Source organism: Scyliorhinus torazame, chromosome 10, assembly GCF_047496885.1.
Source record: "Scyliorhinus torazame isolate Kashiwa2021f chromosome 10, sScyTor2.1, whole genome shotgun sequence".
In the NCBI taxonomy this organism is placed as follows: Eukaryota; Metazoa; Chordata; class Chondrichthyes; order Carcharhiniformes; family Scyliorhinidae; genus Scyliorhinus; species Scyliorhinus torazame.
Genome location: NC_092716.1, coordinates 243679858 through 243698199, shown reverse-complemented (window position 1 = coordinate 243698199; position 18342 = coordinate 243679858). Strand labels below are relative to the sequence as shown.

General features: G+C 51.6%; 1 protein-coding gene across 5 annotated transcripts in view; it reads right to left on the bottom strand.

The window, feature by feature from the left end:
- The window catches only part of lrp4 (low density lipoprotein receptor-related protein 4), a 495226-nt gene that overhangs the window by 169900 nt on the left and 306984 nt on the right, over positions 1-18342 (bottom strand). For all 5 annotated transcript variants that reach the window (XM_072466626.1, XM_072466628.1, XM_072466627.1 and 2 more), the window contains exon 3: positions 7905-8021. In XM_072466626.1, the coding sequence (XP_072322727.1) occupies positions 7905-8021 (117 nt within the window). The remainder of the gene's footprint in view (positions 1-7904; positions 8022-18342) is intronic.

Sequence of the window (18342 nt, the reverse complement as noted above, 5' to 3'; positions counted from 1 at the left end):
ACCACAAGGACACACACAGGGTTTGCACATTGATCTCGGTATTGTGGGCAGCATTTGGACTCCACCCTGTCCTTTCCGAGATTACCGCAAGTTGGTCATTCACCAAACGATGGGAATTAAGGGTGTGAACCGCTGCTTTAAGGCACATTTTGTTGGCATACTAGCATGCTGAATCAGCACTCAATCAGATGATTTTCAGCGGATTATTTTAGAGAGAACATTGTTTGAAGTAAAGCGCTTCTGTGCAGACTAACTGGAACAATGAGTTGGTATGCTGCTGTTCCAGCTCTAGGGTACACGCCCCATCAGATTTATATGCTGAAATCGTTCAGGTGGTTAATGTTGTGTCTTTAGACTAACAATTCAATAGATTGCCGAAGCAGGTGGGTTTAATGCATGATCAGCAGGGGTTTATTGAATGAGTCTTTGCTGTACAAGGTACTGGACTCCCCAAAGTCCCGTAATGTAGCTGATGGCGTCACGCATGTCACGTGACTCGGTTCTTAAAGAGATATTGCACACGACTGCGGTAACCCACATATACATAAAATGTGAGCCAGTTACATATAAACAGGAGTAGACTATTCAGCTTGCTCAACCGTTCTGGATATGGGGAGACAGTGACGCAATGGTATTGTCAGTGGACTGGTAAACCAGAGACCCAGGATACTACTCTGGGGACCCGGGTTCGAATCCCGCCACTGCAGATGGTGAAATTTGAGTTCAATAAAAAAAAATATGGAATTTAAAAAGTCTAATGATGACAATAAAGCCATTGTCAATTGTCGTAAAATCGCACCTGGTTCACTAATGTCCTTTAGGGAAGGAAATCTGCCGTCCTTACCGGAGTCTGGCCTACATGTGACTCCAGACCACAGCAATGTGTTTGACTCTTAACTGCCCCCTCAAGGGCAATTCGGGATGGGCAATGGGTCATGAACGAATTAAAACAAAAATTCTGCTACACCATGACTGATCTCCATCTCAACTCAGTTTCCCGACCGTTTCCCCAAATCCTTTGATGCCCCGACCTAACAAAAGCCTACCTTGGGCTTGATAATTTCATTTTCACTTTTCATGTTAAGATTACATCCATTTATTTAGACCACCCCCCCATCCATTTATTTAGACCACCCCCCCCCCCCTCGTATCATCAGAAGAAAACGTTTATCTCCGCCCATCTATTCAATTCATTAACTACCTTGATTAGATCACCCATCAAACTTCCAAAGAATATAACGATGTATTTATAACTGAAAATACAGTATCATTCTGGTGAATATGTCTATTCACTTTCATTAGAACAGGTTCGTGGGGGCAGCACGGTGGCGCAGTGGTTAGCACTGCTGCCTCACGGGGCCGAGGTCCCAGGCTCGATCCCGGCTCTGGGTCACTGTCCGTGAGGAGTTTGCACATTCTCCCCGCGTTCACGTGGGTTTCGCCCCCACAACCCAAAGATGTGCAGGCTAGGTGGATTGGCCACGCTAAATTGCTCCTTAATTGGAAAAAATTATTTGGGTACTCTAAATTTAATTTTTTTTTAAATTAGCACAGGTTTGCAACACAACACCATCCACAATTCAGCACACAATTGGTCATCTTGTCACAGAATGGCTGAGCAATTCATTGGGCGGGATTCTCTAATAATACGCCGGCGTGAAAACGGGGCCAACGACCTCCAAAAGTGAGGAATTCTCACCATTCTAGGGGGCTAGGTTGCCGCCGGAGTAGTCCCCGCAGCTCCAGCTGGCGGGGTGCGGCCCACGCATGCGCAGAACGGCCGGCATATTTCCACGCATGCGCGGGGGTTCCCTTGCCCGCGCCGGCACCGGGCAATAAGGCGGAGCCCTAGAGGGGCCCGGCGTGGAGTAAAGTAGGCTCCCACGGAACCAGTCTGCCCGCCGATCGGTAGTCCCCGTTTGCGGGCCAGGCCACCGTGCCCCCCACCCCCCTCCAGGGCGGCCCCCGCACACTCGCCGTCCAGGTCCCGCCGTGTGTGGGGTGAGCAATCCACGCCGGCGGGACTCGGCCAAACTCGTCGGCCACTCGGCCCATCGGCGTCCGGAGAATCGCCGGGGTGGGGCCGCTATCAACGGCCCCCGACCGGCGTGGCGGCGATCCCGCCGGCGCCCGAAAACCAGCGCCACAGAATGGGGAAGCCGGCATCAGGGCGCGATTCTCGGGCCCCCCCCGGGGATTCTCCGACCCGGCGTCAGCCACTGTTCCCGAGGGTTAGGGTTGGGCTATCAATGTACTTTGGGTACATTGCAATAATGAATTGCATGTCCACCCCATCAAAATGACAGATGCTGCCAATTCCATTTATACCAGCATTGTGCAAATTTATTCGGGTTGGTTGTTAAGCTCTGATGGTAACTATATAAGACCTCGGAAGCAAGTCTTGATTTCTTCGACTCCAAGTTTATGTTCAGCAATCACTTCTCCAACAACAAAACAGTGCCATCTGTATCCCCTTTATATATTGGTGCAAAATATTAAACAATTAAAACCCCAGTTCTAACATAGGTACTTGGGAATGTGAACTCTTTCCTAACATTGGTGAATGATAAGTGACCATTCCTTTACTAGCGTCACACTTCTCACACCTATCAAACAGCGAATGCATCGGGCTAGATTCCCCGACCTCCCGCCGGGTCAGAGAATCGCCGCGGCGCCAGGGACAGGACGGGGTGGGGGGGGGGGGGGGGGGCGGGGGGGGGGGGGGGGGGGGGGTCCGAGGTGGCACGAGGTTCCGGCACCCCCCCTGCAGCAGGGGCCGGAACGGGCCCCAGCACGTCCCTCGTCCCTCGGGGTGCCCGGTGGCCCCCGAGGCTCTGCATGGGGTGGGGTGCGAGCGGATCCAGCACCCGGGGCACCACCGTCACCTGGCGCTGCCAGTCCTGGAGGCCCGCACTGGTATAGACCAGGTTCGCAGCCATGGAGCTCAAGGAGTTCGCCATCCCCGTCTGGCTCTGTACCACGCCGGCCAGCACCCGGGCAATGGCGCTGATGCTCTCAGGGATGGCCTGCTGAGACCGGGCCAGGTTGTTGAGCGCCTCTGCGATGTTCAGCTGGCTCTGGCTCATGGCTGCCTCTGAGACGGCAGCCCTGTCCTGGGCCGCGGGGGACGCGTGCACAGATAGCCCCAGGCCTTGCAAACTCAGTCCCATGCCCGACACCGTCGCCACCATTGTCTCCACCGCGGATGCCACCCATGCGGTGTTGGCATGTGTGGCACTCATGACCGGCACCATTTCCTGCTCCTGGACACGGATGCACTCCTGCACTTGCGTCTGCAGGTGCTGGAATCCCCCCGTCACATTCTCACGCCCCTGGGTTCTTGACTGCATCAGGTCTATGGGTGGGCGGGGGAAATTCCAGGAACCCGGGACCCGTCTGAGCGGCAGGTGTTTGCCGGGGCTGGGCTGCCCTCCGACTGTCCGGCCCCTCGGCTGCTTCTACCTCCACCTGCTGTACCGGGACGGCTGTGTGGTGCGCACCAGTTAGTGTCCCAGAAGCCTCACAACTAAAATGGCCAACCGAGGTGGGAGTATCTGCAGTGGCGGCGGGTGCAGGGGACAGCTGTGACGCAACCTCAGTGTCTTCATCGGACCTGCTGTGCCATGTCCTGTATGTCCGTCCCCTCCGTGGTGGCGTTGTGTTGTGTTTTTTCATGTCTGTCTGTCCCCCGTGTGCTTGTGTCCTGTGTCATCGTGTCGTGCCTGTCTGTCCCGTGTGCTGTGTCCTGTGTCGTGTCTGTCTGTCCCGTGTGCTTGCGTCCTGTGTCGTCGTGTCGTGCCTGTCTGTCCCGTGTGCCTGTGTCCTGTGTCGTCGTGTCGTGTCTGTCTGTCCCGTGTGCTTGTGTCCTGTGTCGTCGTGTCGTATCTGTCTGTCCCATGTGCTTGTGTCCTGTGTCGTCATGTCGTGCCTGTCTGTCCCGTGTGCCTGTGTCCTGTGTCGTCGTGTCGTGTCTGTCTGTCCCGTGTGCTTGTGTCCTGGTGTCGTATCTGTCTGTCCCGTGTGCTTGTGTCCTGTGTCGTCATGTCGTGCCTGTCTGTCCCGTGTGCTTGTGGCCTGTGTCGTCGTGTCGTGTCTGTCTGTCCCGTGTGCTTGTGTCCTGTGTCGTCGTGTCGTGTCTGTCCCGTGTGCTTGTGTCCTGTGTCGTCGTGTCGTGTCTTTCCCGTGTGCTTGTGTCCTGTGTCGTCGTGTCGTGTCTTTCCCGTGTGCTTGTGTCCTGTGTCGTCGTGTCGTGTCTGTCTGTCCCCTGTGTCATGGTGCCCTGGGTCGTCGTGTCGTCACTGGACTGGGCCGGGGGGCTGTTGTTGGAGCTGCCCTCCCCATCGCTGCTCGAGTCCCTGCGGGCTGGCCGCCCCGGCGCTGCCTGGGGGCGGTGTAAGCCTGATGCGCCTGGTTGGTCTGCGTCGGCTGGGCGTTCAGGCGCTGGATGCAGGCGGTGTCTGCCAGGTGCTCCGGATCGGTCACCGCGTGGCCCTGCGACACACAATACACCATCATGGTTAGGCAGCTGGAGGGGGGTGTGGGTCGCGGTACAGGGTGAGGGGGAGTGCTGAGGGGAGCGTGCTGAGGGGAGCGTGCTGCGGGGAAGGGGCTGAGGGGAGCGTGCTGCGGGGAAGAGGCTGAGGGGAGAGTGCTGAGGGGAATGGGCCGAGGGGAGAGTGCTGGAGGGAAAGGCGCCAGGCGTGGGGGGGGTCTCACTTGGTGATGTGCGCCCGATCTCGGCATGGGCAATCTCCCGGTCCTCGGGTGCACCAGCTATGTCCAGTGCCCTCTGCTCGTACACGGTGAGGGTCCGCAAGTCAGCTTCACCCCCTCCGGGTCGGGCACGCTATCGCTGGGTTGTGGGCGCTCTTTTCCTAGGCGGGGCAGGGGGGGGGGGGGGGGGGGTGGGGTGACTGCATTGTTAGGCAGTCCGATGCATGCGGTTTGATCAATGTTGGCATGGGTACACAGGGCACATGGCCAACGCGGCTTGCATGGGTCACAGCTGTGGTTGTACCGTCCTCCTGGGGAGGGGGTGGTTGTCACACATGTGGGGGGAAGGGGGGTACTCACCCTGGCTGCCCTCAGTAGGTCGTTGAGCTTTTTGCGGCACTGCTCGTCAATCCTGGGTGTCAACGCGCTGGCACTGACGGCTGCGCCCACCTCCCTCCACAAACGCCGGGCCACCTTGGGTGGGACCCTCTGGCCGGGTCCAGGGTACAGACTCCCCCTCCTCTCCTCGAGGGCGTCCAGGGGCATCCCCAGGTCATGGTCGGTGAACCGGGGCGCTGCTCGGCGTGGCGCCATGTTGCTCCATCGGCGGCCTATGCGCTCACGCCCCTGCTAGCCCCCTTGTACGGCGCAGAATGGGGTCCGGGAACGGGCGCCAACTGCGGAGTGAAACACTCCCGTTTTGATGCCGGCGCCGACACACTGCCGTCGGAGCAGAGAATCGTGCCCGAGGAGTCTAATTAGTACCAACAGAAAATTCAGGAAATCTCACTGCGCACAGCGTGTACCGCAAATCAATGATGATCCAAAAACATTAGCCACAGTTAACAACTAATTAGCCATGAGCAAAGTTTCACGACGGCAATTCTTTAAACAGCCAATTCCAGTTCCTTTTACACATACGCAGCACATCAAAGGGAACAAGGAAACAATTTGATTTACTGCTTGTACAATGGGTGGCGACCAAAAATCAAAGCATATTACTTTTAGAACAAAGGTGCAGGGGAAAGCAACATTGTCTTTCTATTTTATCTTGGCAATACAAAATAAATGCTACAATCTTGAAGTAGGCGCAGCAATAGACAGACAGAGAAGATGTGCACGACCATTAGCAGGAGGGAGTACCAATGAGAAGGCTGTTAAAAAGACATGCACTTTCACAGCTCCAGGGTCCCAGGCTTGGGTCACTGTCTGTGCGGAGTCTACACATTCTCCCCTTGTCTGCGTGGCTTTCCTCCGGGTGCTCCGGCTTCCTCCCACAAGTCCTGAAAGACGTGCTGTTAGGTGAATTGGACATTCTGAATTCTCCCGCAGTGTACCCGAACAGGCGCCGGAATGTGGCGACTAGGGGCTTTTCACAGTAACTTCATTGCAGTGTTAATGTAAGCCTACTTGTGACAATAATAAAGATTCTTCTTATTATTGTAAAGAGAATTGTTGATCTATGGCTGCATCTGACGTCAACGCAACACAACTGCTGGGTGGCGCACAGCTTGCCCAGGGGCAAGAGAAACATGCCTGCCAGCCACAGTTCATCCAGCGGCCAGTACGAAAGGTGGCGCTGCTCAATCGTTCACAGTCCAAAAGCTTAAATAACCTTGTGACTAGGGCATGAATAGCATCATCATTTATACTGATGTCAAATGTATTATCCATTCGGCCGCTCGTCCACTTTTGAATCACCCGACGGATAAGCCAACTCGCTCCAAGCTTTGCTGACAGAGTTGTCGACGCAGGCGGAAATCGACTCTGGCAGTTTTCCACCTTGGACGCTTTGGAATGTCAGCGGTCACCCTGCACGTATGCACACCGCTGCACATGTGCCGAGCAATCTCAGCAGCCACCTTCAATGCCAGCGGCTATCTCAGCAGTGGGGGCCATGCACGCAATGTTAGAAATAGAAGGAGGGCGAAAGCATGTGAATTCTGAGGAGCATAGAAATAGGAGCTGGCATAGGTTCAATGAAGACTGCAGGTGGGCCTTCTACGAGTAACACCAGGCATGCCTGAAAATGAACTGTTGACCTGATGAAGCTACAACACAGGGCCTATACCACATGAATCATAGAATCGTAGAATCCCTACAGGCCATTTGGCCCATTGAGTCTGCACCGACCCTCTGAAAGAGCACCCTACATGGGCCCAATCCCCCACCCTATCCTCGCAACCCCACCTAGGGGTAATTTAGCATGGCCAATCCACCTAACCTGCACATCTTTGGATTGTGGGAGGAAACCGGAGCACTCGGATGAAACCCACGCAGATGAATTCCTCACCTGAGGAAGGAGCAGTGCTCCGAAAGCTAGTGTTTGAAACAAACCTGTTGGACTTTAACCTGGTGTTATAAGACTTCTTACTGTGCTCATCCCAGTCCAACGCCGGCATCTCCACATCAAGTAATTTAAGATAATCAGCCAAGCTCTTAACATGGCCCATTTATGCTTGCTGGAAGAAACATACACTCAAGCGCTGGAAGCTGTTCTCTGCAAACAAAAGCAACCTGCTCAAGCCTTGATAAAAGCAACTTACTGCGGATGCTGGAATCTGAAGGAAAAGCGGAAAATACTGGACAATTGCAACAGGTCTGACAGCATCTGTGGAGAGAGGAGGGAGCCAGCATTTCGAGTCTGGATGACTGACTCTTTGTCAAAGCTGGAGAGAACTGGCAATAGGGTCAAAATTATACTGTCGCCGGGGGGGGGGGGGGGGGGGGGGGGGGGGGGTTTGGATAGGGGGCCAGCGATAGGGGGAGAATGGCAAAGATGTCAAGCACCTTTTTTGAATTACCCAGAAGTTTGGAGAGACTATAGTTCCCCATTACTTTTGTCATGGCAATGCCTCAGCCGACCTCTTTTCTCATGTGGTACAAATTGTCGTGATTATTTGAAATTTACAATTCTTGTATTTGTCCTGATGAGTGCAATATGAAAAGCTTCAATAGCATGTTTCCATTTTCAGCAATAACAATGTTCTTGTTATGGCCTTCAACACCCGGTCATTTGACCTTGAGGTCATCTGAACCAGCCTGATACAGAGAAGACAAACCGTCATGAAGACATCACCAGGTGGCAGGGTCATTTGTGAAGAAATGAAATAAGCAAGTGAAATGTAACAAAGCACATGTAACAATACAGTCAGACTGGCCAGACACAGCCATAGTGCGGGCACACTTACGACAATCCTGCTCATCCGAATCATCCCCACAATCGTTGTCACCATCACAGACCCAGGAACGCCGGATGCACTTTCCATTGTCACAATGGAATTCCAGTGGGGAACAGGTTGGCAGCACTGGAAAGGCAGAAGGAAAGGTGGGTGAATTAAGAGCTCTGTTGTATTTGCAATTCTTTCTGTAAGGCAGAACTATCTTTTAAAATTGCCCTCCCTTCATACCAGACTTTGCAGGTGCTTGACATTTGTGTTCAAACAAAACGACAGGAAGATGTAGCATAATTTATACAACAGAGACCAGAATCAGATGCGCCAACTCCCAATATCAAGATACACACTCAATTAAGCAAAGAGATGCTAAACACTCATGTTTCCAATCTGGCCTCTTGGGTTGGATGCCAATCATGGAATTCCCTCTCTCACAGGGCCGTGGGTGTACCTACACCTCAGGGGCGGCAGCGGTTCAAGAAAGCAGCTCACCACTACCTTCAGGAGGGCAACTAGGGATGGGCAATAAATGCTGGCCTAACCAGCGACGCCCACATCCCGATGCCCAAATCCCGTAAATTAATTTTTAAAATATTTTTTTTTTTTACCTTCTGGAACTTTTTATTTCAAGAGTGCTTTTTATTCAACATGTTCCTGCTTCCTGAGGGTGTTATATTTCCCCCCGTCAGCGAGAGGGAAGATCATGGTATTATTTGCAATGTGAGCGTAAATGCCTCTCTGGAATGTCATAAATAGCTCACTTTAGCATGCTGTTATCCATGGCCTTTCCAGACAGCCTTGCTAGATCCCGTACCAGCCTCCCCGAACAGGGGCCAGAATGTGGTGACTAGGGGCTTTTCACAGTAACTTCATTGAAGCCTACTTGTGACAATAAGCGATTTTCTTTTCTTTTTCTTTTTTAGATGTAATGGAGTAGAAATTCCGCTCTGAATGCTATCTGCGATCTGGATGCAAATCAAACCTAAAATCATGATTCAATATCTGCTCAAAATCATTTCCATAATCACAAACAAACATTTCCATAATACTTCACAATGGGGGGTGCCTTGGTGGGTGGCATTTCAGTATGCAATTATATTTTCTTTTTGTTTTCAGTGGAAATATACCATTATATACTTAAGAGCGGTAAACTAGTGGCTTTTATTAGCAGAGCTGAAAATAATAATAATCTTTATCAGTGTCACAAGTAGGCTGACATTAACACGGCAAAAATAAGCTCTTTTAGGAAGTGTTCTAGTAATCTCATCCACTGTCGGTGAGTAATCCAATATTTAATAGTTTAAAATAACTTTAAATAACTGGGGGTACCATTTAATAATTCATTGGGGCATACTTTTTATTAAGTTACATTTTAGCAAAGGTAATAAAACTTTTAAGGATGTCTACTAGTGCTTTAGTGTCTAAAAAGTATCAGTTTAATTTGAAGAGCTTCATCGAAGGAAGCAATTAACAGAAATTATGCAAGCTTATTAATTCGATCTCAGGGCATGGCAGGCTTCCATAATGATTTTTTTTCCATACACCACTGCAGAAACAGCTTCAATAACACTCAAGAAGCTCAACATCATCCAGGATAACCCTTCCCCTTCGATTTGCAATACATCCACCACCTTAAAGAGTCTCTCACCCCCCCATCACCGATGCACAGTAGCAGCAGTGTGTGCCATCTACAAGCTGTAGCACAGCAACACTAAGGCTCCTTCGATAGCACCTTCCAAACCTGTGACCTCCACCATCTAGAAGGACAAAGGGCAGCAGATGCATCGGAGCACAACCACCTACAAGTTCACCAAGTCGGACACCATCTTGACTTGGAAATGTATTGCCCTTCCTTCACTGTCGCAGGGTCCAAATCCTGGAACTCGCTCCCTAACAGCGGTATGTGTAGGTGTACCTACATCACATGGACTGCAGCGGTTCTAGAAGGCAGCTCACCAGCTCCTTCTAAAGGGCAATTAGAGATGACTAACAAATGCTGGCCGAGACAGCAACGTTCACATTCCATGAACGAATAACATTCTTTAATTCATGAAAATGCGATCTGCACAAGACTTAACATGTGCTTGGAATTTCTCAATCTTTCGGTTTGGCCTATTTTGAAAAACATCTATTTTCTCAATTTCAAAGATGCAACATTAACCCATGTGGTTTCTGCACACGGGTGAAAGCAATTATACGTCAGGGAATAGCCCAGGTAAATTACTTTTAAATCTTTGAAGCATTAAATAACTCAGAAAAATTAAGGCATACCTGTTAAGACACAGAATAAACTCTGTACCTTTGTGTGACTACAATTAGTTTTGAACAACAGTTTTACCATCAAGTATCGCTGAAGTCACGTTGCCATCTACTTTCAGAAGTTAGAATGAGTTTTTATTTGTTCCCATAGCTTTGTTTACCTTGCCAAAACATTATAACCTTCCAGCTCCTCAAATTAAATTACTTAAACATTATAGCGTGAAACTTCATGCCCCCAGTTAACAGGCAGTGAACACTTGATCTGGGCACAGGAAGTAGCTCTCAGGGTTAATGAATACCTCATTGAGTTAATTCAAATGTTTCATTGAAGTGAATTGAGTCGCATGATGAGGGAATCCAAGTTTCAATAGAAGACTACACAATTTCCATCGTAACAGGAGTACGGGGCCTGAAGGGATATTACTTAGTTTCCATCTGCGCACTCAATCATGAATAGCCCATAGCAGATAAAGAAGACATTTTTTTTTTTAAAAAGGCAGCTTCCACCCTGAACTGTGACAGATACAGATCTGAAAATCTTCAAAACTCAGTCGGGGCCTGTGGCATTGAACATCAATCGAACTTTATCAGCTTGATGGCTTTGTGGCTTCCACAATGACCTTTTCTCACTGGTTACATTAGCAACGGGAAGAATAAAACAATCCTTTATTACCAGTGAGGTCCAGACGTCATCTCTCAGCTCTCTGCTGAAAGCTCCAGATTGGGGGGGGGGGGGGGGGGGGGGGGAGTTTCAAACGGCTACTGGAAGCTTTGCATTGGAACTGATAGTGCAAAAAACTAACACACTTAATTCCGATACGAAAATGTAACAAATCTCAAAGGTAGTCTGGATATTCTTTAAAACGTCCCATTTTAGCACATCACCAACCTCTCTCCTGGGATGTGGCAAAGGCGATGACGGTGTGCTGTAACCAGTGATAATGCCACACATATTTCTTTACATGGTTTGAAGCAGGATTAGAATATCAACTGATCAGGATGACATTCCCCCACTGAGTTTGGAGCTCTGGAGAGCTGGAGTCAAACATGGTGGGCGGGATTCTCCGGTACGCCCGCCGCGTAACCCGGCAGTGCGCCATCGCCAGCGGCGGGCTTCTCCGTTCCCGCCTCCTGCCAATTGGATTTCCCATTTTGGCCACCCCATCGCGCCGGGAAGTCCGCGGGTGTGTGGGTGCGCTGCTGGCAAAACGAAGAATCCCGCCGGTGGAGAATCTCGATGGGTGTTTTTTGGCGGAATAATGCAGTAAGGACACAACTGCGTTTTATAATACTGGTCTGGTAATTCTTGTCAGATCGGATCTTACTTTCATCCCTCACCAACAAATTCCCTCTCCCAACAGTGGCCAACTTATTAATAAGCGTCATAGACTGGAAGTACTGAGGCATTAATAATAGACAAGGCACACACAATCTCTCACACACAGGTCTGACAAATTAGATACAGTGTCAGCAGATCCATCAACGTACACATTTGTCTGACAACTGTGACTATATTTTTTTGATTTTTTTTCCCCCCCCCCAATGTCAAATTATAATTACACATACGTACGTACAGACACATCATGTGAAAACTGAATGTCGATAGTATATATTCACCAGCGTACTTTTGAACCAGGCACTAATATTAACAACTGAGTACGTAATTTACTGTCGCAAAATCTTTACACCTTAACAGCACCATTTTAAACTGCTCCCAATGTTTACTGGCACCGTGTCGATGTTTGCAGGAGGTTTATTTTCCACTTGAAGTACCAGGGGGAGGGCGGTGGTGTAGTGGTCACTGGACTAGTAATTCGGAAACCAAGGGTGGCACAGCGGCACATTGGTTACCACTGCTGCCTATCAGCGCCTGGGACCCGTGTTCGATTCCCACCTCGGATGACTGTCCGTGTGGAGTTTGCACTTTCTCCCCGTGTCTGCGTGGGCTTCCTCCGGGTGCTCCGGTTTCCTCCCACGACCCAAAAACGTGCATCGGCAATGAAAAATTGCCCCTTAGGGTGGGGTTGCAGGAATAGGACGGGGGATTGGGCCTGGGTAGAGTGGTCTTTCAAAGGGTCGGTGCAGGCTCGATGGGCCGAATGGCCTCCTTCGGCACAGTAGGAATTCTCTGGGTTCGAATACCACCACGGCAAGTGATGGAATGAAAAATCTAATGATGATCATGAAACGATTTTCACAAAAAAACATGTGGTCCACTGATGTCCTTTGGGAAAGGAAATCTGCTGTCTTCACCTGCTCTGGCCTACCTGTGGCCCCAGATCCCCCTGCAGAGCCAGATCAATGTGGTTGACTCTGAAATGGTCCAGGAAGCCACACAGTTCAATGGCAATTAGAGATGCTAAAGCCATATGCATCCTATAAACAAAACAAAATCAAGTTACACCGCTTTCACAGGACTCCTCAAGACATGTCAAATGTATTGTAAACATCCCAGTCAGGAGGCGGTGAGCTGCCTTCCTGAACCACTAGAGTCCATGTGGTGTAGGTACACCTCAGACATACTGGATCATAGAACACGGAACATACAGTGCAGAAGGAGGCCATTTGGCCCATCGAGTCTGCGCGACCCACTTAAGCCCTCACTTTCACTCTATCCCCGTAACCCAATAACCCCTCCTAACCTTTTTTGGACACCAAGGGAAATTTAGCATGGCCAATCCACTGAACCTGCACGTCTTTGGACTGTGGGAGGAAACCGGAGCACCCGGAGGAAACCCACGCAGACACAGGGAAAACGTGCGGACTCCACATAGACAGGGCCACACTTGCTCAGTTCAAATTCAAATGGATTTGAGAGCAATGAGAGAAAGGGCTTCAGATCACTCAAGGGAGAGAAGCACTTCTCAAATCGTTCTGCCAGTGTAGACGGCGTTGGTATTCGTACAGACGGAGCATATTTATTTTCTTGATCGGAGTGTTTTTCCAGCATTTGTTTAAATTTGGGAAGTGGGTGGAGTCACATGAAGGTAACTTGAGTGGACATTAACTGCAGGTGCAGTGGGAATTTTATTACACTACAGTTAATAATAATAATCTTTATTAGTGTCACAAGTAAGCTTACATTAACACGGCAATGAAGTTGCTGTGAAAATCCCCTAGTCGCCACATTCCAGCGCCTGTTCGGATACACTGAGGGAGAATTCGGAATGTCCAAATCACCGAGCAGCACATCATTTGTGACGCGTGAGAGGAAACCGGAGCACCCGGAGGAAACCCACGCACACACGGGGAGAACGTGCAGACTCCGCACGGACAGTGGCCCAAGCTGGGAATCGAACCTGGAACCCTGGTGCTGTGAAGCAACAGTGCTAACCACCATGCTACCATGCCGCCCTGCCATGTGGGCAGGAGGTGATTTCTCCCCTGCAGTGGCTCGTTTGACAGGTTCAGGTGACCTGTGGCGTCGGTGAGATTAGCCACATCCAAAACCCAGCTTTCATCTTCGAATTCTGGGCGTATTTGAGATTTCTGTGCGAGGAACTGCTGGAATTCTGGGGAGAAGAGCCACGAAGAGGTCCAGTACTTTACCACGGCTTGACCGGAGCACTTCAGTGTGCGTGAGAAGGTCTCCATAGTCTGTTTCTGTTTGGTCCACAAGTCCCAGGAACCGACGGTGAGGCAGAGAGCGAGCACGTGTGACGTCAACAATCTGTACCACTTTCAGTCTGTCTCCCCTGTCATGTTTATCCTAGTGTTAATACGCAGCAAATCTGTCAGGTACACAAGCTTTCGACAGAGCTACAAATCCACGGTGTATTCCTGTCGTGGAAGGGGCACCTGTCTGTTGTAACTGATACCATTTTCTCCAAAGGTAACTCATGTTCTTTAAAATAGTGAGTAAATGCTTCAAAATGTACTGAGTCCTATGCTCGCCCGCGTGTTCCCAAGAGCTCTAAAGATTCTTCTGTCACTTTCAGATCGTTGTCGATACAACAGACCCATTTGCAGAGCTGAACAATATCGTTAATATATTTGCACTCACCTGGTGCTACACCGACGGCCTCACTGCCTCACAGCATCACGGATCCGCTTCCCATTCCGGCCTCGGATGACTGCCTGTGTGGAGTTTGCACATTCTTCCTGTGCCTGCATGGGTTTCTTCCGGGTGCTCCCTCAGTCCAAAGATGTGCAGGTTAGGTGGATTGGACATGCTAAATTGCCCCGTAGTGGCCAAAGGTTAGGTGGGGTTGCGGGATAGGGTGGGGGACTGGGCCTAGGTGGGATGCTCTTTCGGAGGGTGGGGGCAGACTCGATGGCCCGAATGGCCTCCTTATGCACTGTAGGGATTCTACGACTTGAACGTACAGATGTGAACGGTGGCGTCGCTAGATCGGAAGCAATTTCTTGCATTCTGCGACTGACAACGTTCCTGCTGAGTTGCAGATATTTGACACGTTTGACAATTTCCTCTCAGTTTTTAAACCCAGTAAATAAAATATCTGCAGATTTGATAATACATTCTTTCACGAATTTGCCATCTGAGAATGGCTTTCCATTTTTTGCCAGTAACCAAGCAATGCGAAATCCAAAGTCACTGTGTCAACGCATCACTGTGTATCAGTGTGTCACTGTGATTTAATGCTTGTCTTGAGTATTCTATGATCAGCCTCTGTGTTTTCATGGCTTCCATCAGATTTGGACAGAACCTACTGGAAATCTTGCCCTGTCAGAGGGATGGAATGCTTCATCATGTCTGTTAACATTGTATCTTTCGGCTAGCGACCACACCAAACCTTTAATCCGGGACGCTTTTGTTACTGGCATGCTGTCCACGCAGATCGGCCAGCGGCTGCTAGAAGGGGATACGCTGGGTCTCGGGGATGCACGGAAACTCACCAGCTCTTTAGAAGTCGCCGCCCGTAATGCCCAACGTATGCCCCCGACCGCGCGTGGACAGCGTGGACCAGGTCCGCGGCCGAATCTAACGCATCCCCCACTTCGCCACAATGCTACTTTTGCGGACAAGCCAACCACTCTCGGCAACGCTGCCCGGCCCGATCCGCAACGTGCAAGGGCTGCAGTAAAAAGGGGCACTTTGTGGCGGTATGCCAGGCCCGGTCAGTCGCCGCTGTCTCCGCAGGCGACCCGGGCCCTCCACCTACCCGCAAGCCACGTGCGGCCCGTGGGCGTCGCCATCTTTGATCCCACAGGCCGCGTGAGGCCCATGGGCGCCGCCATCTTTCCCACCGCCGGCCATGTGCGATTAATGGGCGCTGCCATCTTGGATGACATCTCAGGACCCTGACTCGGATGGCCGTGTATCGCCTGATGAGACCTCCCAGCATCTGCCGCAACTCGCCTCGGTTACACTGGACCAGTCTCGGACCCAAAACCTCACGGCCGCAACAGCAACGGTACACATCAACGGGCGCAAGACGTCCTGCCGTTCGACTCTGGGAGCACGGAGAGCTTTATTCACCCCACTACGGTACGGCGCTGCTCCCTCGCGATACACCCTGTGAAACAAAAAATCTCCCTGGCCTCCGGGTCCCACTCTGTGGAAATCGGGGGGTACTCTATAGCAAATCTTACCGTCCAGGGCGTAGAGTTTAGCAACTTCCGGTTCTACGTCCTCCCTCACCTCTGCGTTGCCGCACTCCTGGGCTTGGACTTCCAATGCAACCTCCAGAGTTTAACCTTTAAATTCGGCGGCCCTATACCCCCCCTCACTGTCTGCAGCCTCGCGACCCTCAAGGCCGACCCACCTTCCCTGTTTGCGAACCTCATCCCGGATTGCAAACCCATCGCCACCAGGAGCAGACGGTACAGTGCCCAGGACCGGACCTTTATCAGGTCGGAAGTCCAAAGGTTACTGAAGGAAGGCATTATCGAGGCTAGCAACAGCCCCTGGAGAGCGCAAGTGGTGGTTGTAAAGACCGGGGAGAAGCACAGGATGGTCATTGATTATAGTCAGACCATCAGCCGGTATACGCAGCTTGACGCGTATCCTCTCCCCCGCATATCTGACATGGTCAATCAGATTGCACAATACAAGGTCTTTTCCACGGTGGACCTCAAATCTGCCTACCACCAGCTCCCAATTCGCCCGGACAACCGCAAGTACACTGCATTCGAAGCAGATGGGCGGCTCTATCATTTCCTGAGGGTTCCCTTCAGTGTCACTAATGGGGTCTCGGTCTTTCAACGGGAGATGGATCGAATGGTTGACCGGTACGGTTTGCGGGCCACGTTTCCCTACCTAGACAACGTCACCATCTGCGGCCACGATCAGCAGGACCACGACACCAACCTCCGCAAATTCCTCCATACCGCCAAACTCCTTAACCTGACTTATAACAAGGAGAAATGCGTATTTAGCACCGGTCGCCTAGCCATCCTTGGCTACGTGGTGCACAATGGAGTAATGGGCCCTGACCCCAAACTCATGCGCCCCCTCATGGAATTTCCCCTCCCCCACTGCCCCAAGGCCCCGAAACGATGCCTGTTTTTTTTTCATATTACGCCCAGTGGGTCCCCAACTATGCGGACAAGGCCCGGCGCCCACTAATTCAATTCACGGCCTTCCCCCTGTCAGCAGAGGCCCGCCAAGCCTTCAGTCGTATAAAGGCAGACATCGCAACGGCCACGATGCACGCTGTCGATGAGTCCCTCCCCTTTCAGTTCGAGAGCGACACATCAGACGTCGCTCTGGCTGCCACCCTCAACCAGGCGGGAAGGCCCGTAGCTTTCTTTTCCCGCACTCTCCATGCCTCCGAAATCCATCATTCCTCTGTCGAAAAGGAGGCCCAGGCCATCGTAGAAGCTGTGCGGCATTGGCCGGCAGGAGATTCACGCTCCTCAGTGACCAACAGTCGGTAGCTTTCATGTTCAATAATACACAGCGGGGCAAGATCAAAAACTATAAGATCTTATGGTGGAGGATCGAGCTCTCCACCTACAACTATGAGATCTTGTATCGTCCCGGGAAGCTCAACGAGCCTCCTGATGCACTATCCCGCGGCACATGTGCCAGCGCACAAGTGGACCGACTCAGGACCCTACACGATGACCTCTGCCACCTGGGGGGGTCACACGTTTATTTCACTTCATCAAAACCCGCAACCTGCCCTACTCCATCGAGGAGGTCAGGACCGTCCCCAGAAATTGCCAAATCTGCACGGAGTGCAAGCCTCACTTCTACCGGCCAGAGAAAACGCATCTGGTGAAGGCTTCCCGCCCCTTTGAGCGCCTCAGCATGGACTTCAAAGGACCCTTCCCCTCCACCGACCGCAACACGTACTTCTTGAACGTGATTGATGAATACTCTCGGTTCCCTTTCGCCATCCCCTGTCCCGACATGACCACTGCCACCGTCATTAAAGCCTTCCACAGCATTTTTACCCTGTTCGGTATCCCCGCCTACATCCACAGCGATAGGGGGGGGTCCTCCTTCATGAGCGACGAGCTGCGTCAATTCCTGCTCAGCAAGGGCATTGCCTCAAGCAGGACGGCCAGTTACAACCCCCGGGGAAACGGACAGGTGGAGAGGGAGAACGGGACGGTCTGGAAGGCTGTCCTACTGGACCTGCGGTCTCAAAATCTCCCGGTCTCCCGCTGGCAGGAGGTCCTCCCCAATGCGCTCCACTCCATATGATCACTTCTGTGTATCACGACCAATGAAACACCTCATGAACGTCGCCTTGTCTTCCCTAGGAAGTCCTCCTCCGGGACCTCGCTCCCAACATGGCTGACCCGTCCTGCTCCGCAAACACGCGCGGACCCACAAGTCGGACCTGTTGGTCGAGAGGGTCCACCTTCTCCATGCTAACCCGCAGTATGCCTACGTGGCGCACCCCGACGGCCGACAAGACACGGTCTCCCTCCAGGATCTGGCACCCGCTGGATCCCCACACACATCCCCCTCACCAACCCCACCCACCCTCCCACCAGCGCACCTCACCGCAGCCCCCTTCCCAGGAGGATCCGTCCTCCCACTGGTCCCACCCGGGGGTGATGAAGCTGAGGACGACACGCTCCCGGAGTCACGGATGCCCGAGCCGGCGCTTGCATCACCGCCGAGACTGCGACGATCGCAGAGGACAACCAAGGCCCCCGATTGACTGAAAGCTTCAATATAATCGTTAAATGTAACTGTAAATAACTGGAACTTGTGTAACTGTAAATTCTGTACCACCAACTGGTATTGTTATGATAACTACCACTGTACAATGCC